The 24,639-nt window shown below is 42.0% G+C and overlaps 1 protein-coding gene across 6 annotated transcripts in view; it reads right to left on the bottom strand.

Annotated features, from left to right (window-relative positions):
- The window catches only part of CDH13 (cadherin 13), a 1,112,406-nt gene that overhangs the window by 883,263 nt on the left and 204,504 nt on the right, over nucleotides 1-24,639 (bottom strand). For 2 of the 6 annotated variants that reach the window (XM_058279653.2, XM_058279651.1), the window contains exon 2: nucleotides 13,316-13,427. In XM_058279653.2, coding sequence (XP_058135636.1) covers nucleotides 13,316-13,427 — 112 coding nt within the window. Of the gene's footprint in view, nucleotides 1-13,300; nucleotides 13,428-15,094; nucleotides 15,219-24,639 lie in introns of those variants that run through there. The other 4 variants (XM_058279650.2, XM_058279652.2, XM_071209046.1 and 1 more) reach the window with 3 other exon arrangements.

The raw sequence follows: 24,639 nt of genomic DNA on the forward strand, positions 1-24,639 counted from the left end.
CACAGCGGTTGGCCACTTTTCAGGGTGGCCTGCCAAGACATCATTTACCGAGTTGCTCACAAGTAGGAGAAGGGTGGGGGGTGGGCTGAGCTGGCACCTGGAGACTGGACCACTGTGCTCTGCTGCCTCCAGAAGAGGCTGGGATGTGAAGAGGCCAAATGAATCTCTTAGCAGGAACGAGGTCACCAATTTTTCCAGGGAACGTTCTCCTAAGGAGTACAGTCCACAATTCTGAAATCCAAAAGGCTTGGGACACCAAAAGTGTTTTTGTAACTAATTTGGCAGCAAAACCAAACCTGAACTGATGTAATGTTCCTTGTAGTCTTTATTTCTTTCTTCATCCTACTCAGGGTAAATATGTTTTAATGCAGAACTATCAAATAACAAAGTGTTTCATAACAGGGTATTGCCCCAGATCCCACTGGTGGATTGAGGTAATATACTGCATATGCATCTTATTATCTTTCTAGATTCACATCTGGTCCAAAGCTTAGGAGAAATCACTTCTCAAATACTTTTCAGGGATCATCGTTTTGAGGGTTAGCCCAAAGAGACCAAGCAGTGTGGTGGGGAGCAATTATCTCCAGCACATGAAAAATGCCTAAATTGGAGTCTTAGAGGAAAAAGCAAGGGCCTGTATTCCATTTCAGATAAGCTAACCTTTACTGGAAATGTCTCTGCTCCACCTTTGGTAGAGACACCTGACACTGTCCAATTCCAACAGGCCATTCTGCAGGTGATGCCCTCCCTGGCTTTCTTTCCTCAAAAGGTAAACATCAGCCAGCCTTTATAGAGAGTGAGCATGCAGTAGGCACTGTTTTAACCCTTTTACAGGGATTATCTTGTTTAATCCTCAAAATATTACCTCCATTTCACAAATGAGACAACTGAGGGCCTGAGGGGTTGGGCAACTAGAAATATCACCAGCTGTAAGTGATAGCACCAGATAATATGACTCAGGAACCCACCCTGGGAGCCCAGTGGTGCATCAAGGACCCCAGTGTCTTCTCAGAGGGAAAGGGCAGGGGCACATCACTGTGGGAGGAAATGCCAGCATTTCATACGTGAACAGCAGCGCTACTGTTGTCAGATCAGGACTCATTTTCCACAAGTGAAACTTCTGAGATCTTGGACACATTTATCAACCTTTGTGTTCTCATCTATAAAATGGGATATACACCATGCCTAAGGGTGGTTGAGATGATAAAATGAATAACATGGTAGACCCTTTCTGGATCAGAGGGTATCAGGTTGGAGAAGTCCTCTTCCCATCTTAGGGCATTTGCATTCGTGGGTCCCACTCCCTAAATGTCTATGACTGATCTTCACTTGCCTGGCTCATTCTTGTAATTCGTGTTTCAGCTTCTCAGGGAAAACGTCTCTAATCACCTATCCTAAAGCAGCCATCTGGAAATTACGATATGACCTGCTATTATTTCTTTCATAGTACTTATCACCAGTTTTGCATTATCATTTTCCTGCCTCCTTACATGTTTATTTCAATTGTGTCTGTTTCTCTCCCTCCTCTGGAATGACAGCCCTAGCACAAGGAGGCACCTTTTCAATCTGGTTCAAAGCTGTATCCCTCACACCTCTAGTGCAGGCACATAGTAGGATATTGATCATCAGTGTTTCTTAAATAATTGGTAAATAAATGGTAGAGACTCCATACATATTATTTTCTTTCCTGTCCCCTTTTTCTGTCTCCTGAAGGAGAATGTGAATTTGGACAAGTACCAAGCACATGAGGATATTTTGAATGACAAATATTTGTATCTCTTGCCCTTTCGTTTTCAAGCCAACAAAAATTTCCATGAAAATTGAGGTGGAAAGGACAGACAGAGGGCACTCTGATTATTAGAATGTGTTTGGATTTGATCTGTTACAGGATAATAAGATCTCTGCCTTCGCAAACTATTTAAAGCCATGCTTAATCTTTACCAATTTATATTTTGATGCCTTATTCATTAAGAAGACCAATTCATGTGGTTCTAATACTTTAAATTGGGAGATGCGCCTGTAACATCCATATGTTCCTGAATTTTTAATCCCTTGAAGAAAAACAGAACTAACAGAGATTTACACCAGCTCCAGAGCCTTGTGAGTGAAGACACTCAACAGGTTGGAGAGTGAGGCCATATGGCAGCACTTAGAATTTGACAGTCTTAATTAAGCAATCTGCTCACCAGCATCACCAGTGAGAAACCTGGCATTATGGTTGTCCTCCTCCCCTGCCACCTAAAAGACATTTCCATTTGGATGTGTGCTGATTCTAAAAATTCATATGCATGGAGCACAGCTACTGCTGTGAGGGATCTTAGCGGTAGAGTACAACACCCTCGTGTTGCTTTTGCCAGCCCAGCATCCATTTCCCTGCCTTCAGGCAACAGCATCTTCCTTTCCCCAGGCCCAGCCAACAGGGCATCAAATCTTCTTGGGCACATGATTGATTCAAGGAGGACTAATCATGGGATGTTGCTGGAACACTTGGAAAAGAAGTGCTCTGGGTTGCTGAGCTGGGAGAATAAGTGGCTAGAGCTGTTGTGCGCCATCTTGGAGGGAATCCCTCTGAGAGTTAAGAAAGAAACCAAAGCTGTAAAAAGCAGGGCAGAGGGATGAAGAGAAATGTTGATGATATAATTAGAGCACCTACACCTAGGTGTTCTTGAAACCAACTTCAGTCCTGATATTTTCAATGATGTGAGTGGATAATTTTATCTATTTTTTGATGAAGATGGTTAAGGTTTGGTTTCTATCACAACCAAAACAGTCCTAATATGTCCTCATTATACAAAGGATGAAACAGAGGTCCAGAGAGGACAAGTCAGCGTTAGAGCTAGGGATAGAAGCCAGAGATTAAGCAATTCTATGTCTCTTTTGGAATAACCTCTACTCTAAATGCCCTCCCTGTCTAAACCCTTGGAGTTATCTGGGGCTCTGCTCTTGGCCTTATTTCCTCTTCAGGTGCTCCTCAACAGTGCTGCCATCTCCCTATTCCATATCTCCTCGAGTACATGTCCCAACCATCTCCAAACCTCTGCAAGCCCTTGATGCAAGCCAAGCCGGCCCCACTCCTCCCTCTCAGTTGCCTCCTATTCTGAACTTTAGAAAGCCAGCCACAATGTCCTCCTTCCACCCTTGTTCTGACCACATGGCTCCCTTTTTATACAATATCTTTACTGACCATTCAACACATTGAGAATAGATTTTGAAGTCTTTTTCCAATAACCATCAGCCCGTACCCTTTCATCTCCGCTTTTTTGATAACAAATAATATCTCCATTCTTGCCAACAAAGGCAACAATATGATAAAAACCAACAATAACAACACTTGTGTTTCATGATGTATGGCCTATCATTTCATCTGCACACAAGTCTTAGGAGCAAAGGCTACTTAAGTGGTGGTGGATTTAGATGCCTGTAAAGGGTGGGCAGGCCAGAGTCACTGAAGTAGACTGGACGTGAGGGAGACAGTAGAGTTTTGAAGGCCCTAGTCACATGGGAAAGGAGCAAATCCCCCAGGAAACAGGGTAGCAGATCTCTTGCCACAGGGAATACCCCAGCTACTACTATAGCTCCTTTATTTCTGGCACTAAAAATTTCAGTGTTTGCTATGGGCCAGCCACTATTAAAAGCCCTTTTGTGGACTATCATGTCATCTTCAGAACAACCCATTGAGGTTGTAACATTGTTGGATCTATTCTCCAAATGAGGAAACTGAGGCACAGTGCGTTTAAAAAATTTTTTTTTTTCTTAGCTTTCCCAAGTTCCTTAACTGCTCATGGGCTGACATTGGATTTGAATCCAGGCAGCCTGCCTCTGGGTCTAGAGTTCAGATGCCCAGTGTTGTTCAGAAACTAGGCCCTTTAAAAAAAATGTGACATCCACAATGCCGATAGCCAATGCTTCCATCAAATGCCTCAGGCTTCTTCACTGGACAAATTTAGCCCAAGGACTAACAGTGTGATTCTGTTGTGGAGAGAGAAGTCAGGTGTACGTCGTATTGAAGGCCAGGATGCGAGAAGCTGAGAAGGAAAATTTATTACAACCTACTGGACTCGTGGACTCCTTTCCTAATAAAAACTGAGCCCCAAATAGGAGTTTTGGGCCCCTTTTATACAAACGGTGCTTATATGCAAAAGGACTTTTTTGTTAGTTTCAAGTGTTTTATCTGAGTATCAGACAGGTTACATCCTCTAGGTAAGCTTGAATTAACACATTTACTTTGCATCCTCCCTGAATATCCAAAGCGTATAGAGCTTATACCTCTCAATTGGCTTTCTGGGAACTAGGCATACTTGGATATAGAATAAGTTTGAATTTATGCACAGGCCATATTAATACCTTCGATCTGTTTATTTTTCCCATTTAACTGACTTGAAAGCTTCTCCCAAGAAAGCTTAATCCATATAAGACCCTCTCATTTTACATCTTCATTTGTTCCCCAGTCTTCAAAGTCCAACTTAGAACCCAAGTCCAATGGAAGGGCCTGCAAGCTTTATGCTAGAGCCTCCCTGCTGTGTTCCTGTGTTTCTCTCTTATCCTACAGCCATTTTATTATATTATTTTACATTTATGGAATATGCTAGCATAATGCATTTATCAGGATTCTAATAAATATTACTTGAATGATTACTAGATTGTTACAAATATGTTGGGGGGAACAGGCAAGCCTGTGAAAACATTACATTTCTATGGTGCTCTGTTTAAATAGAGGAAAATCTCTCATTACTGTAAATAAGTGTCCACATTCTGACCCAAAGTATAATCACCTTCATAATGATAGAGTGAATTATTGTGACACCAGAGTAATTTTCCTTGGCACTTCATAACAACTCGAAACAAATACACCTCTTGAAACTCTGCCTTGGGGTTCAGCTCTATCAAGACTGCAATACAGGTGAGTGTTCAATAATTTCACTAATCAGCTAATCAGTCTCCCAAACTGAAAGTAAATACAAATTAGTAATGGGAAGGACACGGTGACCAGAAAATAGAAAATAAATTATTGCTGTTGTTAAAAAGCACCCCAAGAATGAAATTTTAAAAATAAACAAGCTCAGGAATTCCTCAAGGATAGAGGATCTAGACAGAGTCTAAGGCAGTGTGAAGTCAAGAAACAGGCATTCCTCCACTTGCCAGGTTAGAAAGTTCACCTGTTTATTACCTTCCAAATGGAATCTTTTCAGAGGGTCAAAAGGGCCTTTGTTTTGACATTTAATTCACTGGCGATGTATTTCCTGCGTTTGCATGCAAAACACCTCTCACATTGCTTTTTCATTAATTGCCTTCATTTTTCAATTCCCTGTTTGATTTATAGTCAATTAAAAACACCCTCTAAAGCCAAGACTCATGTATGTTAAGTACAAATATGATTAATGCGTCACCACTCGCCCCACGGATGCACCTGCTCGTGGCGAGGTCAGGGTCAGAGAGGCAGGCCAGGCAGGACCTTGGTGAAGGGAAGTCCTGGGGAGAGCAGAGAGCCAGCGGAGGGTCCTGGGGGCTCTGGCCCTGGGCTCATCTGAAACAAAGAGCGAGCAGCTTTACCTCAGAGGGAGGGTATACTTGGCGGTGAACTGGAAAAGGCAATGCAGTGGAAGTTCTCTGTGTTGCATCCAGGTTGATGAAAGTAAATGGGAAAATTAAGTGGTGCGTTTCCTTGATTTATCACCACCAACAACAAACACTGAGAGCCACTAGACCAAACAGCTTTGGGTAAGCGCCAGTGCTCTGGCATCTTAGGATCAGACCTTGGCTTCACCAATTCCAGGTGATATGATCTCTGGTAAATTGCTTCACCTAGTTCAGCCTGAGTGTCCTCACCTGTAAAGTGGGAAAATGAGACTTTCTTCCCCCAAGGTGGTGTCATAAGGTCCGAGAGAGCCCTCCATACTCAGGGAACATGTGATGAATGTCAGATGTCGATGCCACTGATGCCCCAACGTCCAGCACTCTTGCTGCCTTTTATTTCAGCATCTGCTCCTGAGTTTTGCTCACATGCTAAATTTTCCAGAAATGCTCTCCCTTCATAGGTTATAGCTCTTCAGGAGGAAGTCACCTAAGAATTAACCCTTCATCTCCAGGAAAATTAAGAAATTGAAACTTCCAAAGAATATCTTAGAAGTCTAAAGCTAAAAGAGTGATATCAGCCTAACACCTTAAACCAGAAGTTTCCTTCTTAACAACAGTCCTTGGTAAAATAAGACAAATAAGGACAATTTGGTGCACTTTTCACAATGCATAAATTATTCGAAGGACAGACTTTTCATTTTTAATTAGTCCTTATACTTTTGTCTTCTTTTGGTACTGAATATCTTTTCTTTTTCTTTAGAAAACATGTTTATTGAGAAAAATATGAAACTACAGATAAGTTTAAAAAAATAAAAGCAGAGTCATTCATGATCTGATCACTGTAAACATTTTGATTTATTTTCTCCCAATCTTTATGTGCATGTGTGTCTCTGTGTTAATAAAATGGAATGTACTGTATGTATTTTTTGTCTTTTTTTAAGAGCAGCCATAGGTTTAAAAAAAGTCATGCAAAAACTAGAGTTCCCATATATTCACCCCACTCCCTCACACACAGTTTTCCTGACTAATACCATTTTGCATTGGTGTGGTATCTTTGTTATAATTGATGGAAAATATTATAATTACACTATTAACTATAGTCCATAGTTTACATTAGGGTTCACTCTTTGTGTTGTATAGTTCTCTGTTTGTTTGCTTGCTTTTAATTTTGGTTTAACATATTACAACCTCAACTTTCCCATTTTAACCACTTTCAATTATACAGTAATATTAATTATATTCTCAATCTTGTGCCACTATCATCACCATCCATTATGAAAACTTTTCCATCACCCCAAATAAACTGTAGTAATTAAGCATTCACTCCTCGTTCCCCATCACCGCTGGGCCTCTGGCACCTGTATTCTAATTTCAGACTCTGAATTTGCATATTCTAATTATTTCATGTAAGTGAGATCATATATCTGTCCTTTGATGTCTGGACTTATTTCACTCATCATGGTATCTTCAGGGTTCACCTCTACTGTTGCATGTATCAGAACTTCATTCTTTTTAAGGATGACTAATAATCCATTGCATGGCTATACCACATTTTGTTTATCCCTTCCTCTGGATGGACACTTGAGTTGCTTCCATCTTTGGGCTACTGTGGAAATGCTGCTATGAAACCGGTGTGCAAGTATCTGTTCTAGGCCCTGCTTTCAATTCTTCAGGGTATATACCTAGAAGTGGGATTCCTGGGTCATATGCCAATTCTATACTTAACTTTCTGAGGAACCACCAAACTATTTTCCACAGTAGTGCTCCATTTTATCCAAATAACCTTGTGAAATAAAATGATGGCCAAAGTAAATGGCAGTATTTCATGTCTCTGTGTCTTCCCCTACCACCCTTCCTCCTTTACTTTCATGCCATTTTTCCATATCCAGACTTAGTAAAAAATTTTTTAAAACTCATCAATCCAAGTTTTTAAAAAAAAATTCACACATCCATGAAGTTGCAAGTCCATGAATCCATAGTTTAGAACCTCTTTCAATCTGTTCAGGCTTGTTAATGGCCTATATGATCTGTTTCTTTTAAAGCCAGGTTCTTATGGGCATTACAAGGAAACTGGGCCTAAGGCCTATGAATTAAACAACAATAAATTAAATTGAGGCTATAAATTAAAATAACAATCCATATAATAATAGCCACCTCCCTTTATTAAGGACTATTTTCTAAGCACTATTCTAAGCATGCTTTCCATGAATTGTTCCTTCAACTCTAGAATTAGGGACTGCCACTATCCTTCCTTCAGAGATGAGATGATTCAAACTCAGGGGGTTCATATAATTCATTTGAAGTCACATAACGAACATGACTGTGGATATTTGACCCTTGGTCAATGTGAATTTAAAATATATGTGGTCTTAACCACAATATTATGAACACTAGTGGGAACACCTGGAGTCCATCCTCACTGGAAACTTCAAAAAGGTGAGGTTCCTCCCTGGCTGTTCCTGAGAGGGAGCAGGGAAGCAGCTCAGTCTGCTCCGCAGGAAGCTAAGGAAAGGAGGAGGTAGTCAAAGGATCATGACCTTGCTCTCCTGTTGGAACTGACCAACATTGTCCTCTGTTATCAGGTTCTGGTAACTGAGACTGTTGCATCTTTTGTGGCATTTTCTAGAGTCTCCTGTTGCTTCAGATAATACTGCTTTGTTGAACTCTGTGTAGAAACCAGGGATGTTCACAGTTGCACGCATCCTTACACATTTCCCAAACTCTCTTGCAGTTAGGTTGACCACATGACTAGGCCTGGCCAATAGAACGTGGGCAGAAATAATATACGTCACTTCTGTGCTCAGGTGGTTGAGCATTTGGGCTGCCTTTCCCATGTTCTCTCTTGTCCCTCTCTCTGCCAGCTCAGTGAAATCATGGTGACTGGAAGCCACAGATGGCACAATGAAATTGGAAGTAGCCTGGGTCCCTGAGTCCCTGTGTGGAGGGGAGTCTGACCTGCATCCTACCACAACTTGAGTAAGAGAGCATTTACTGTGTTAGGTGACAGGTTGTTTGTTACCACAGCATAGCCTATTCTGACCAATACTGGTTCTTTATTAAAAATATGACTATTAGTGTTGTATGTTATAACTTAACTGTGGCAATTTCTCTATATATATTTGAGTGTGTGTTTGTGTGTATATGTGTTTGTGTATGTCCTAAGCCAAGTGATCCATGAAGGGGAGTGGGGGGGGGCAATAGGACATCCTTTGTGGACACCGGATACTGGCAACGTTTCCCACAAATGGATGCAGGAGAGTTATGAGTAGTTATGAGTATGGTCTGCTAGTAAATTTGATGACTAGTAACCCCTCCATAGTCCCAGAAAGGTGAGCCTGAGCTAACAGGATCAGGGCAGACTATTCTGTTATGTGATTTTACAGAACGTAAGGTGTCAGTGAGGGCCATTATACTTGGAATTTGCGAACACAAGCTGGGCAGTTGGCCAGTTGTCTGGGCCAGCAGGAATTCTGGAGCATAGATGTCAGCTGGGAGGCTATACCAGGATTGCCACCTGTGATGGACTGAATCGTGGACCCCACTTTGGATGTGTTCTTGGTTTTGGTCTGCCTCAGTGTGGACCCACTACGATCTCTTCAAGATGTTACTTGAGTTAAGGAGTGGCCTGACTGACTCAGGCTGTGCTTTAATTTGGATCACTGGAGTTCTTAACAATGAAAGACAGAGAGAAGCCACAGGAACAGGTGGTAGAAGACATCACCATGTGCACTGCCTTGTGATGGAGAAGCCAGGAACCCCAAAGACTGCTGGCAGCCAGAAGATTCCCAGCCTTCTGGCCTCTGAAACTGTGAGGCAGTACATTTCAATGCTAAGCCAACCCAGTGCATGGTATTTGTTTTAGCAGCTAGGAAATTAAAACACTGTCCAACTCTAACGCATCAAGTTGGTGACTACTGGGAATTACATGGTGTTCATTTTGCTAGAGAAGCAAGAACTGCCACCAAAAGAGAGTTCTCTGGGCAGGAAGCTGCTAGAGAAGCCCTTCCATAAACCCCTGAGTCTAAAGTCCTCAACTGGACAACTCTCCTTTCTGTAGTGTTGCCTTCCCTTTTCTTCTTGAATGTCCCAATGAAAAATGGGAATAAGCACATCTTTTCAGCTCCCCTTTCAAGACTGAGATGAAGCCAGGAAAATTGTGGCCAAGTTACCAGGAGCTGGGGGCTCCGCCTCGTGCTGCATAAAATACAATGAACGCGCTCCCCTGCTTGCATTAAAAGAAATCATGGGATGACTTGTTTTGATCCTTGCAGCTTGTTGAAAAATGGCCTTTTGTAGACGAAAGCAAGTCTAGTTAGTGGAAAGGGAAGTAGAATAAAGAGTTATTTGGATGTGAAGAAAATAAAAGGCCTTGGAAGGAACTGAGGGAAAGATGTATCAGAGTGAACAGTGAATAAAATATTAGGGAATAAAAGGAGTGGAGGTGACCATTAGTAACAGTTAAAGCAGAAAAAGATAAGTCATGGAGAACTGAGGAGGAAGATGAAAAAGGATAAAAGGAAATATTACTGTCTGAACAAAGAGAGTAGGGAGCCGTGGGCAGAATAAACATTCCCTCTAACAGGCTGAAAGCAGAATTCAGAATGGTTGGATATAATTCTGGGGTGTGAGCACATATACTATGTCTGTCAGGGAAAGAACACTTTGAGACAACTTTATAGAATGGCGAGGAGTATAGACCTCAATTGATTTATTGTGCTATATTTACACTTTCTGAAACGCAAAAATTCACAACTGGTAACCCGAAGCTCTTAAATACTGCAAAGGTTTCAGTTAAAGGAAAAATGGAAAGTACAAATGCCATAAGCAGGACCCGAGACAAGGTTCCTAAGCTGGTTTCTTCCAACCTCTGCTATTAGCTTGCACATCAGCTTCTATTTTTACATCACGAATGTCCCAAACCACTGCCTGGATCTTTGGGATGAGACCCCAAATATCTAAGTATTCTAAAATTTCAGGTTCTGTTGGACTCTTCAGTTTCCATATGTTAGGTATGTGTCGACACGGGCTTCACTTGGAGAGCATGCATTGGTATCTTGATTATTAGTATTTTTCAGAAACAGAAAGGTCTTGGCTTGAACCATAAAGAAATGCATGAAAGAAACACACACACATATACACACTCACACATACACACTCAGGGAGAGAGGGAGAGAAAAAATTCTGCTTACTCAGAGAGAAATGCCCATCTAATATTTTGGGCTGTTTCCTTTTGCAAGTAGAACATATGATGGAATAGAAATTAAAATAATACTCAGTGGGTATTCACAAGAATGGAAAAACTTTGGTCTTCAGTTCAGCAAAATTAACTTTATTCACAGGGTATATGCACATAACATTTCCCTGGAGAAAGGGAACTGGTGGAAATTACCCAAAATTCACCATACAAAGAAAATAAGACTGCCTATCTTCATTGCTTTGATATTAACTTAAAATGCATAATCAGATCTGGTCTTTTTCCTCTAGTACCAGCTATGGACATATGGTTTCATTGAGAAGGGATTAGTTAGATTTTGCTGAACCAACAGCCCAAACACAAATATAAAATGTTAAGTGTCTTCAATTCCCAAAACACTGACTTTTCCAGAATGTGCTATCATTGGTAATCAACCCAGTTCTATTTAGCGTTTACTAGCTTACACAGAACCAACAACCATAACCCACTTAATTACTTAGGGATTTTAAAAAAAACGTACACACAAACACACACAAAACTGTGATACTGGAATTACAGTATGGCTTAGTTTAAATTTTAAAAAAAGATTCCCAAAGTATGATTATTTCCAGCTTCTCAGCGGTGAATTAAAAGCTGTTTGATGTCATGAAGATTACAGAAGCAGTCGCATTTATGAACCTGCTCAGCATACCAACTATTCATTTCCATACTCAGGGTCGCAGCTCATTTCCAAGCATGTTAACATAGATGCTGTTTGGGATAATCGCTTAGAATAAAAGAGAAAAGAGAGAGAGAAAGGAGAGGGGAGGGGTGGGAGAGGAGAGGACAGGAAGGGAGGAGGGAAGGAAAGGCAGAAGAAATGGTGATCTTCAACCAAGTTTCATTTGAAATATATTGATTCTGATACGTGAAAGAATCAAAAGACAAATGAGGGTTCCTGACAGCCTGACCCCAGAGTCACGCTCAGGATCAAATTAACATGAAATCACGTATTGGAATTCACTCATTGTGCCAGTCCTGCACCTCGTTGTTACTGACTCTAATTATTGCAATGATTTCATTGGCATAATTGCATCATGATGTCCTGGGTTTCACCTTGGATAGCTCCCTTGATGCTCAACATTGTGTCTTCATTATTGTGTTCCTCTCAACTCTTAAAATTTGTTCCAGCCTGACAGAACAATCCAATCAGCCATGTTTTTTTCTTTTCTTTAAACATGCTAGCCACATAGCATGGGAGCAAGGAATTGTGGCTAGCATAAAAGACAAACCTGAGGCTGTAACAGCAAATGTGCAGTCACCTTCCTTAAAGGGACCTCAGGGCATCTAACCAGATTGCATCACTGTTTTCATGCCCGCCTTCCCCCAGTGGTAAATCATGGTGCACAAAAGCCTACAAATAACTGGTTATTTATCTAACACCGATTTCAAATTCTACTGTGCTAAAACTGTACTCATTTTGCATTTAGCTGAGAAATGCTATGCCTTCACAAATATAAAATAATATAATTTTGGCATTAAGAACAGGAAGTGATTATAAACACAGAGAGGTATACTTTTTAAGGAAATTAACTGGGATTTTGGAGTATTTGATTTGATTTTTTTAAGGTTTTTTTAAATTTTTTATTTATTTCTTTCCCCTTCCCCCCCAATTGTCTACTCTCTGTGTCCATTTGCTATGTGTTCTTCTGTGACCGCTTCTATCCTTATCAGCGGCACTGGGAATCTGTGTTTCTTTTTGTTGCGTAATCTTGTTGTGTCAGCTCTCCAAGTATGAGGTGCCATTCTTGGGCAGGCTGCACTTTCGCGCTGGGCAGCTCTCCTTACAGGGAGCACTCCTTGTGCATAGGGCTCCCCTACACAGGGGACACCCCTGCGTGGCATGGCACTCCTTGCGCGCATCAGCACTGTGCATGGGCCAGCTCCACACGGGTCAAGGAGACCCGGGGTTTGAACCGCAGACCTCCCATGTCATAGGCAGACGTCCTATCCACTGGGCCAAGTCTGCTTCCCTGGAGTATTTGATTTTAACCCACAGAATAGCCTGTAGAGGTTTTGAATCTTTCTGAAGACTGTCTTATTAGCCTGAGGAACAAGAATTTTGAGTTGCTATGCCTAAAAATTCCCAGAAACCAACAGTATGCTCTCACCATTCTTTTGATGTAATGCTATGTATAAACCTACAGGTCAGACGCCAATCTACAGGAAAGTGATGGTTTTGCAAACAGGGGTCTGCCCAGGGGAAATGGACTTCATTTCCTTTACACAGTGCAATAGTCATGTTGGAGGGCGACAGCCCCCTTTCCTGGGACTGGCCAGGAAATGCCTGCTGGTGAAAGAGCACTGTAGAGAGAAGCACACTGACCACTCTATTCACCTCTAACCTGAAAAGGCAGGCCCTTATCCAAGGCCTTCCACCTGGGTCAAGCAGTGATAGAAGAAAAATGATCAGAGAACAGTTTAGAATATACTACTGAGACCCATTCCAAGGCACTGGTGAAACCAAATAGGCCAAAAGCATTGTCAGGTTACCGTGACGTTGCTTACAGTTTAGAATCAACTGGTCCTCAATGAATTCAGCTGGCTGTTGGATATGGAACACTTTCTGCTGAAATCCAGGAGTGCAGTCCAAATCTTCTGCAGATGTTAGCAGCAGCACCTGAGAAGAGCAAAGCCATCAATATTTTAATGTCGACTCGTGTGTTTGCCCCGCTAACTTTTACCAAATCTGTGACTCTTAGAAATGAGCTGAGGTTTTAATTTTATTTCCCAAATGAAGAGGTAAGTTGATACTTCTGCTGTGGCTGCCAACAATTCATTTTGGCAGTGAAATCTGGAAAACATGTAAATGGGAACAGCTGCTGCAGTTCCCATTAAGTTGCCGTGAAAGGAATAACTTCGTCCGATATTTACACCTGCTAAGATTCTCACCATGGTTTCCATGTGTGAAATTTTATTACAGAAACTGTCAATTTCATATGATGTCTGGCTGAAATCAACTTCACTTTCATGTATGCAAAGGAGCATTGCTATCCTTGAAGAGGGGGCAAAATAAGGCGAACCATTCCATTGGAAGTTCCTTCTGAAAGGAATCTAGGACCTACTAGGCTGTCGCTGTCCTACATGGTGGCCATAAACCACATGTGGCTAATGAGCACTTGAAATTTAGCTGGTCCAGAAATGAGAAGCCGTGAGTGTAAAGTATGCATTGGATTTTGAAGTCTAGATATGACAAAGAAAATGAATGTAGATATCTAATGTTTATATTGATCATGCTGAAATGATAATTTTGCACATATTGGGCTAAACAGATACAGTATCAAAAGTAATCTTACCAGTTTCTTCTTCTGTTTGTAAATTTGGCTATTAGCAAATTTGAAATTTAAAATTGCTTCCAAAGGCTCATTTTTCCCTTTCTTAATCCTTGGGCTACTTCCTCCTCTCCTCAAAAAATTAGGCTAAATGTTTTACAACCTTCCTGGACAATCTGTGACTCAGTGTGAGGTCAGAAAGAGTCAAAGGACAGTAGGATAGGTTGGAGAGGGATCAGCCCCTTTTGCCCCCATTTGTTTACACCGATCACTGACCATATACTCTGGCCCAGTAAAGATGCTCCAGATACTTAACAAATGAAGATAACACTTCTGAACGCTTCCTCTAAGACAAGCATTGTGCCAAGCTCATCCTATGCACTATCTCTTTTTATCTTCCCAACAGCCCTAGGATGTGTGTTTTGTTGTAAGACACATTTTACAGAGGAGGGGACCTAAAATGCTGGAGAGGTTAACAAACTTGCCCAAGGTCATAGTTAGGACGAGGGCCAGGGGACCACTGGCAGTGCCTGCCCACACCCGTCAGGATTGCCACATCAGGGGTGGGACTTCGTACCTCTTTGTTTGAGATATTTCTCTGGAATCTGTAGAAGGCTACTTTATCTGAGCATGGTCCAGGCCAAACGTGCTTGGAGATGAGCATCCCAGAAGCAGCCCGGGCCAATAGCTGCTGTGTATAAATAGCCCAGGTCCCTCACCCCACCCGTGGGATAACTCCCAATTTCCACCTGGAATTGATCTCCAGTTTCCCACAGCAGTAGATGCCCTCATAAATCACCCTCTGTTAGCTTCCTTCCCTTCCTTGGTTCATTTCCTCATCCCCTGCTGGTATTTTCTGAGCCCACCTCCCAAATAAACTACTTGCACCCAGATCTTTGCCTCAGAATCTACTTCCCCAGAACTCAAACTTCGATCGATACCAGAACCTTCCCTCTTAACCTCTGTGCATAGGCTGTTGAAGGAAATGCATTATCATGCGCACCCGAGAACTCACAGGAGCAAGCTGAGGTTGGAAACCGAGCGACCTGGGCTCCTCTCTAAATGCCAGCCCTGGGAAGTGCACTGAGCCCAAGAAGGACACCAAGCCTCAGTCTCTGCAAGGTGATGGTTCAGCTGGCCTGGAAACAATAGGACCTGGGTAAGTCACCTTTCTATAATCAAAAGGGGAAGGAGGCGCTAGTCCAGCCACAGTGCAGTTGTGCTTATAACTGAGCATAGACTCAGGTTAGATCACTTCTGAGGCAATCATAACATAGACATCCCAAGTGGCACATATATGGAATGCAGATTTAGGACTCTGGAATAATGTGCTGGCAATTCTGCAAGCAGAAAATCTATAACAGGCCAGCGCTAATTCAGTTAAACAGCAAATGCTCAAAGGTCGCCTGCAGGCACCCGATGCCTACTATTACACCTTAACCTTCTAATCGGCTAATTCTGCTTCAAATCCCGGGCCAGTAAAGCAGACATCCCATAGATGCTAATGGAGACGAATTTCTCCCAGGTCCCATGGAGTAAGCATCCAGGACCAAGACAGCACAGCGGGGAAGATCTGGACACAACTCCCTGGGTGAGTTCAGTTCCCCTCTTTATCCCTCCGCAGCTCAGTCTTTATCCTGATTCCTTGGCAGGGTCTATTCAGAATTCTTCTGGAGTCATAAAAGAAAAGGAAACATTTTCCAAAGGCCAACTCTATTGGCACTGGGGAGGTGCTAGGGTCAGCGTGGGTGGGGTAGGAGGACGTCCAGATGCTCAGTTACACCCATGCAAATCCTTGGATCAATTCTTCCAACTGGTCAAAATTCAAAGTAAAGCCTTTGTAGCAAAAAAGTATGAGATAGGAACTAGTCAAACCATTAATTCACTCATTCACTTACTCATCAGTACATTCATTCATTCATTTATTCAGAAATACTTATTTGTCTCCTAGAATGCAGTGAGCGCTTTGCTAGATTGTCACGGAGCTTACAGAGAAGGGCTATAATATAGTAGTTAAAAGACCGCACCCCAGAGTCATTTTACTTCTTCAAATCTTTTCTCTGTAATTTACTGACTGTGTGATTTGGCATTTTTTGTGGTTACTCTGTGCCTCAGTTCTCTCATCTAGAAAAATGTGGAATATAAGTTACATATTGCAGAGCTGCTGTTCGGATTCAATGGAATAACATATACCAGACAAGCTACTAAAATACTGGTGCCCAGGAAAAGTGGTCAATAAGTGTTAACTATTATTGTGGTCTAGAAAAGGAGAGCAGCATTGACAAATAATTAAATTAACTGATTAACTAAAATTAAAATTTTCCTTGAGAGGGAAGTATAGATTGCTTTTTTTTTTCATAGATTTTTTGGTCTTTATTTTTTTTAATGTTACAATCAAAAATATGAGGTCCTCATATACCCCCCACTCCTCCCATGAAAACAACCTCTTCCATCATCATGGGACATTCATTGCACTTGGTGAATACATCTCTGAGCACTGCTGCACCTCATGGTCAATGGTCCACATTATAGTTTACACTCTCCCCCAGTCCACCCAGTGGGCCATGGGAGGACATATGGGAGCACATTAAAGCCTGGGGTTGGTTGGGCAGGATGGGGGTTGCGTGGGGGCAGAGGAATCTAATCTCGTCTAGGAGGATCACAGGAAGCAATCCCATAGAAGGGTCATTTCCATTTCAAGGTAAGATCTAGCTCGGTGAGTGGAGAGGAAGTATAGACCCATCCTTAATCACCACACTCTGATTTCAAGTGAATTCTAACGCACCTTCCTCAGTTTCACATAGCACTACTCAGAAATTACAAAACTGCATTTAAACAAGTATCAAGATTTAGTTAGTGCTTCCAATAAGTAAATAAATGTCTTGATGGTAAGTTGAGGCAGAGTGTTGTAGTTACTGTTTTGCCTCTTCTGAGCATAATTCAAAACAGTATCTGTGAATCCATCTGTCACACCTACTCTTCAATTTGGTTACATTTAGTTTGGTGATGGAGTGTGAAGGATCATCCCTCAGTGTTGTAAGAATTAGTATTTGGGCCTGACTGAAAACTAGGTAAGCCCCTTCTGCACCATCACCAGATGTCACTTTTCTCTTTAACACTTTTAGAAAATATAGTACAAGCAATATTCCAAATTTATGTTTAAGGCCATGGCAATGATGGTTCCTACATGCTTGTTTTGTTCATTTGCGAATTTCTTTGAACCTCATAAACAATAGGTAACCAACACACCTTTGAAAGCTCAACGATGACCAAGTTTTATGATCACCAAAGGATTTCTGTTATTTGAAAATTACTATCAGCCTACTTATGAAGGCAGATTGTGTGTTCCCAAAAGTGTTGGCACAGGTCCCAGGAACATTGGCTGGACATGAATCCTGGTTCTACCATTTAGCAACTGGGTAACCTCAGGCATGTAACCTCCTCAGTTTCCTCAGGTGTGAAATAGGATACTGTGAGGATTAATATGAGTGGATCGTTGTAAACATGTTCAAACAGTACCTGACACATAGCAGTTGCTCAATAAATATTTGCTATTATTATTGTGTGGGAACCAATATACATGATTCTCTGATAACCTCTAGGGTAGATATTGACAAATATCATCAAAATATTAATGTGCTTGCAACTGAAAAACTGTTGAGTGCATGGACTGTATTCAGAAATATGCCAAGGGCAAAGCAGGGGGCTGAACCCAAGAGTAAAAGAATCAGGAGGGACTTTGCATCTTGTGGTCGGCTACACCCTCAGAACATCATTGCCAGTTGTGGGCAGAGTTGTGCTCCTTTTGCAGAAGGACAAGCATCCCTCAAAAAAAGGCAACACAGAGCTTTTTCCTCCAGGCAAGGGACACTGCCCTACGTTTATACACAGATAGCACATCCTTACATCACCCTTCTTTATACCTGCTTCTCTTTTAGCTTCCATTTCTTTGCTGCTATGCAAACTTGCTCTCGTAAGGTTGGTTTCCCCTGGCAGGTGCTGATTCAAGAACATAGCCACCTTTAGAGTTCATTTCCAGTGAAGGGATTGTTTTTCCTCTCCCAGACCATAGACTGCCAACTGGCAGCATATGGGGTAGATGTGACCGGCTGATGTGGTTAGTTTAGCCAGAGCAGTCTTTCATAAAATTTGAATGATTATGTTTTGTAGAGTGTGCATTTGAGTCATCTTTGTATCTGCCACTCCTATGGAGTTGCCCTTCCACCTCATGCCCAGTTGAATTAGTTTCACACTTGCCTGGCCTTCTAGGCATTTCACTTTGCAACTCCTGATTTGGTCTTGGAAAAGGCTCTTCAAGCTATAAGCTCTCATTGCTATGAGTCTCTGGTAATTTGTCCCAGTATTATGGCTACCCATATCTTGTGCTCCTTGCTGCATTGCAGTTATTTTGAATTTGCAGCTAAACACTGGCTGGCAGGATGTCGGTGACATTATTTTCATGACTTCTAGAGCTGGCCCCTGAAATGTTCTGGAAGACCTTCCATCCCCTTCCCCCCGTCCCTGCTTACAGAAGGGGAGGATTTCCAAGATGGTGGAATCATTTCATAGAAAAGCCTAAAACTCAGTCACTGTGTTTAAAGGACAGACATCCAGGAGAGCTCCCAACAAGGATCATCCACAGGACCTTCCACGAAGTCACTGAAGTTTGGAGTTGTTCGAGCAGCTAGCCTAGCTGACTATACACTAAACATGGACACAACAGGGCAGAGAGGTCTTCTAGCTCACTGGCAGCGCAGATACATCCTGGGGGCCAGTGAAAAGAACTGGAACATAAGAGCTTAACACGAGGGTCTTGGAAGCAGCCATAAATAAAGAGAGAAACTTCCTGCCACAAATAATTATCTCAACACCCTATGAACAACTTCAGATCTGATCCTCTCATAAGGCAGACCAAACTGGTATTATTCAAACCAAGTCACTGTGCCTCTTGGCGCCTTGTGATTTTCCTTTCACTGACTCACTCAGCTTTTTGCTAGTAGGGTGGATGGACAGTTACTTTATCCTCACCACAAAACACCTCTCATTTACTCTTGTCAAAGTCAGTCTATTGGAATCAGTTTGGAGGGTTTTAGAGTGGTGAAGATGAAAGGCTACACTCTCTGACTTGTAGGATTAAAAATGTTACTGCAATGTATGTTGATTGATTCTTTATCCTGCCCGGGACCAGAAACCCAGAGTCCGGGAAGAGTTTATGAATTCACACTGTCTACAGGGAAAGCAGTGATCAAAGTGTTTCAAATCACCATGCACGCACACGCACATACACACACACCCCTATACCCTCACTGTGAGTGTAAACTTAGGCCATCCACACTCTCCCTGAGTCTGACCTCCTTGAAATGCTCTGGTGCTTCACAGGCCTGGGAACTCTGAATGCCCACCACCTTCTAGAACGTCCATTAGAGTCACAGACCCTTAGCAATGATGTTGTGATTCTACAGAAGGCAAAGGGGAGAGTGGCCCTGGTTTGGGGAGTCTGATTGTTGCTTTCGTACATCATTTGAAACCAAGAACCCAGGCCTTATTTTCAGTTTAGCGAGCTTCACTATCTTTTTATCAAATTATTGAAAGGAAAGTGGCATCTATCTGAAAAACCATAGGACAAGAAGGCAAAACTAATCTGGTCTCCAATTCTGGGTATGTTTTCATTTCTCTGACTTTTTGGAGAATTACTTAACTTTGAACAGCCTCTGTGCTCTCTTTGGCAGAATGAACAGAACACAGTTCCTGGGAGGCTTTCATGAGAAAATGTAAACAGAAGGTCCATCTTGTTAGCAGAATAATGGCTCCCAAATGGCTCTCCTACTCCCTGGACTCCAAGAATATTCAGGTTCCATGGCAAAGAGGGATTAAATTTGCTAAGCAGCTGGCTTTAAAATCACCTAGATGAACTGGGCAGGACCATTGTATTCAAAAGGATCCTTGGAAATGGAAGAGAGAGTTGAAAAGTCAAAGAAAAAGATGTGACCATGAAATGACATCAGAGTGATGTGATGAGGGAACGTTTCAGCCCACCACTGCTGGCTTGAAGATGGAAGAAGGCAGGGAGTGTGGGCAGCCTCTAGGAAGCTAGAAAAGATAAGAAAAATTCTCCCTGAGAGCCTCCAGGAAGGAATGCAGCTCCCTTGTCCCCTTAATTTTAAGGGTATCCCATGTTGGAATTCGCACCACCAGAAGCATAAGATAACAAATTTGTGTTGCTTTAAGGCATTAAGTATGGAGTAGTTATCACATTAGTAGGAAACTAATAGAGTCTGCCATGGTGCTGATTCCATAGAGGACATTCAGAAAATATTGGTTCCCTTTACTTGGTGTTTCAAGATAGAAACTATCATAGTAATTTGCACAAACCAATGGAGAAGGAGAAACAGAGGACAGAAAGGGGAGAGAAGGGTGGGGAGACTCAAGAGGGAGGGATGGAGGATAACAGGAGGGACCTGACTTGGGAATCCTTTGAGCAGCCTGTCAGGTATTCATAATGTGAAAATGATTGTCCTAAGTGCTCCTTTCCTGAGCATACATAGGGGTAGTCTCTCTCTCTCATCCAAGCTCTGTGCCTTTCAAGTTACAGGATTTTTGATCTACGCTAATGACTGTGAGGTCAGGTTCATTTTTTCATCAATTCCCTTAGTCCAGATTTTTTTTTTTGTTTTGGTTCTACGATCTCTTTATTTTTTTATTTTTTTAAATGTTACATTAAAAAAATATAAGAGGTTCCCATTTACCCTTCACCCCCGCTCACCCCACTCCTCCCACATCAACAACCTCTTTCATCATTGTGACACATACATTGTATTTGGTGAATATGTTTTGGAACACTGCTGCACAGCATGGATTATCATTTACATTGTAGTTTACACTCTCCCCCAGTCCATTCAGTGGGTTATGGCAGGATATAAAATGTCCAGCATCTGTCCCTGCAATATCATTTAGGACAACTCCAAGTCCCAAAAATGCCCCCTCATCTCATCTCTTCTTCCCTCTCCCTGCCCTCAGCAACTACTGTGGCCCTTAGTCCAGATTTGAAACCTGCTTGGTTAGGTGCTGGAGATGAAGACTGGAAAAAAGCACACAGATCTGTCCTCGATAAACTTATTGTCAAAAAGGAAAGGCAGATGCAAAAGCAAGTAATATGTGATACAATAGAATATATAATTATAATACAATACAATATAATATAATATGATTGAGTCATGTCCCCCACAAAAGGCATATTCAGGCCCCAACCCCTGGTCCTATGGGTGTGAACTCATTTGTAAACAGGACCTTTGAAGATGTTATTAGATAAGATGTGACCAAACTCAACAACGATGGGCCCTAATCCAGTATGGCTCAAGTCCTTATAAGCAAAAAAATTGAACACTGGCAGAGAAGGCATGGGGAGCAACCAGAAGCTGGAAGTCAGTGGAACCCAGAAGAGAAAGGGGAAAACACCACCGTGTGTATCGTCATGCAACAAGGTGATTATTATAATTTCCATATACTGGGAGTCAGTTGGTAGAGCACAGATTCTCAAACTTGTCTATTTGTGTTCAAACCTCAGCTTTGCCACTTACTTGCCACGTGACCCTGGGTAAGTTACTTAAATTCTCTGTACCTCAGTTGCTTTATTTGTAAGATAAAGCTAATAATATTATCTACCCCCATTGGTTGTGTGGTTTAATGAGTTAACAATCAAAGTGCTTAGGACTGGTACATAGTAGGTATATGTTATTTAACATTTTTATTATTTATATTAATATAGAAAAGTATGGATAAAGAAGAAAGAATAAATAGTCTTTGGATAAGAATTAGGAACTGTGATGATATCACAGGCAAGGCCATATTGGGAAAAATAATTGACATTTTTTAAGTGGTAAAGTAGAGGAAAGAACATTCTACGCGGGGGTTCAGTAAATACAAACTCCAGGGCATGCCAGTTCAGGAAATAGGGAGCAATTTGGCAGGGATCAGCAAGCTCTGGGTTGTTTTCAGGATTATATGAAGATGTTTTGTTGTCTCTGATATAGGATTGAATTGACCAGGCATGTCCTTGTTTAGTCTGGCTAAAAATTGAAGCCAAAAACAATCCCTTCAATAAAATCACAAGTTTTGTCTAAATCGAATTAACTCTTTATTATTAAGATTCCAGGAGTAATCAACTAGGCTTTTTTGGCAAATCCAAAGGGAAAAAACAGTGTTATAAGAATTTCATTTAATTCATTTAGGTGGCATTGGCTCATAGGCCCTATGTAGAAACTAGAGCTATGCCTAGTGGTACTTATATTTATTTATGCTATTTCAGTAAACTAAATGAATAGTGTCATTGCCAGAAAAGACCCACCTCCCTTGTGTCAAGCACAGGAGTCTCTCTATCTGAGATATTCTTGGGGGAGCCCAGCAAATTTAATCAAGCGAAAATTAAAAACCTGCCATGTGCCGGGCACTGGAAGACTTGAAGCCATGGAGTCAGCAGATGGGAGCCATACTAATGAATTGGTCTGGGGTCTGAGTATTCAGCCCAGTTGAAGATGCCTCCAGTGCCTGGCCACATGGCCTCAGAGGTTCCTGTGGTGGACAGTTCACTGAGAGCTCAGTCCTGTCCCCCAGGGGCTCCTCACACCCCTCCACAGCCTGCTTGGGGTATTTCCCCTGCATGCAGGAGTTTGCTTAAGGCCAGGAAAGGCAGAGCAGTTAACACTCCTGAGGGCAGCCCTCCATCCATGGTGGCACCTTCATGATGGACAACGCCGACAGGCATTCCATGTTCTCGGAGGTCAACAGCCCTGACCTTGGGAATGCCTCCTAAATGTTGATTCGTTCTCCCTCCCCTGTCTCACCCCCCTCCCTCTCACTCCTGCATCCAGATAAAACGCCCTGTACCTATTCCTTATCTTGGGCTCTGATTTCAAGGATTCCCAAAATAAGACGTGCCCCATGTACTAGTTGCCTGTTAGTGCTGTAACAAATGACCATAAACATGATAGCTTAAAACAACACATGTCAGAAATCTAAAGTGGGCCTGAGGGGCTGCATCCTGCAGGAGGCTCTGGGGGAAGAATACGTTTCCTGGTCTTCTCCAGCTTCCAGACCCAGTGGGCATCCTTCTGGCTAACGGCCCTCTCCCTCCACCTTCAAATCCAGCAGCCGAGCGTCTCCTCCTGTCTTTCTCTGGCCCTCTGCTCCCGTTGCTGTGTTGCTTTCTGTTTCTGGCTCGACCCTCCTGCCTCCCTCTGACAAGGCCTTTGATTACCTCAGGCCCAACTGAATAATCCAGAATAACTTAACCCCTTTCCAGATCCGTGCAATCACATCTACAAAGTCCCTTTGGCCATATCAAATAGCTTTCACAGATTCGGGAGATTTGGTTGTGGACATATTTGGGAGCCATTGCTTTGCCTACCATGCCCAAAGTCTAGCTTATAAAAGGGAGGGGAAAAGTTATAAAAACACAGTTTTATTCCAAAATATCGAAGAGGAAGTCTTTTCATGAGCTCTTACATTCCTGACAACATTTGCCTGTGAAATCAGGAAAATCTAGACAAAGACCATCCCGACGGTCAATAGTTCCATGCACGGGCCTGATGTGCCAATTTAACAACCAGACTATGACCTTTTCTTGCTTAGAAATAATTATCAGGTCCTGCCTGGCCTCGCTGTGAAGTGGAACATTTTATTCTAACTGTGCAACTCAACACTTTCTTCCCTGCCAGACATTAGACAAGGTGTCAGATTTGTCATTACACGGGAAGGTTTTTATTAATTATCTTTCAGAGCCAAAGTCCTTTTTGTAATTTATATATTTCACACCAGGAAAATTCTTCTATTGAACTAAATGTCTATCTTGTTAAATTGTTTTTTTCCTGCTAAAGGTCCTCACTCGGAAAAGTTCCAGAAGAAAAGAAATAAACCAAGCAAAAATTGGTGTTGAAAGCAAGGAATTGATTGTGTTAAGCAGCACCACATATCCTCCCCCGAGACAAAGTGTGAGGATAAGCATCTTTTTCTTTAAAATCTAACTGCCTAAAGTACAGGTGAAATGGAAATTTCCCCACATGTGTTTGCCTGAGTCAGAAGGAATTATGATGACTGTCCTTGAGATATCCGTTAGCCACATCTGGAAGGACTTGGCATTGACATACGTGATGTCCATCATGTGCCTACTATGTGTCAATGCCAAGAGATATGAAAATAATCACTAAAGGCCCCCAGCTTCAAGAACACAGAAATACTGATGTCAATACCTACTATTTTTTTTGAAACTTTTACCTCGTATGTGAGAAGCCAGCGCTCAACCACTGTGTCACACCAGCTTCCCTGAGTTGGTTTTTTCATTTGTTTTGCTTGCTGTTCATTTTTATTTTTTATTCTATTTTTTTTCTTCCCTTCCCCTCCCCTGCCCTGCTGTTTTTGCTGTGTCCATTCACTGTGTGATCTTCTGTACCTATTTCCCTTTCTCTTTTTTTTTGGTCTTCTCATCCTTCTCCTCTAGGATTCACCAGGATTTGATCCTGGGGACCTCTGATGTGGAGAGAGCGTCCCTGTCGATTGTTCTATCAC

The sequence above is a fragment of the Dasypus novemcinctus genome, chromosome 18, assembly GCF_030445035.2.
Source record: "Dasypus novemcinctus isolate mDasNov1 chromosome 18, mDasNov1.1.hap2, whole genome shotgun sequence".
NCBI lineage: Eukaryota > Metazoa > Chordata > Mammalia > Cingulata > Dasypodidae > Dasypus > Dasypus novemcinctus.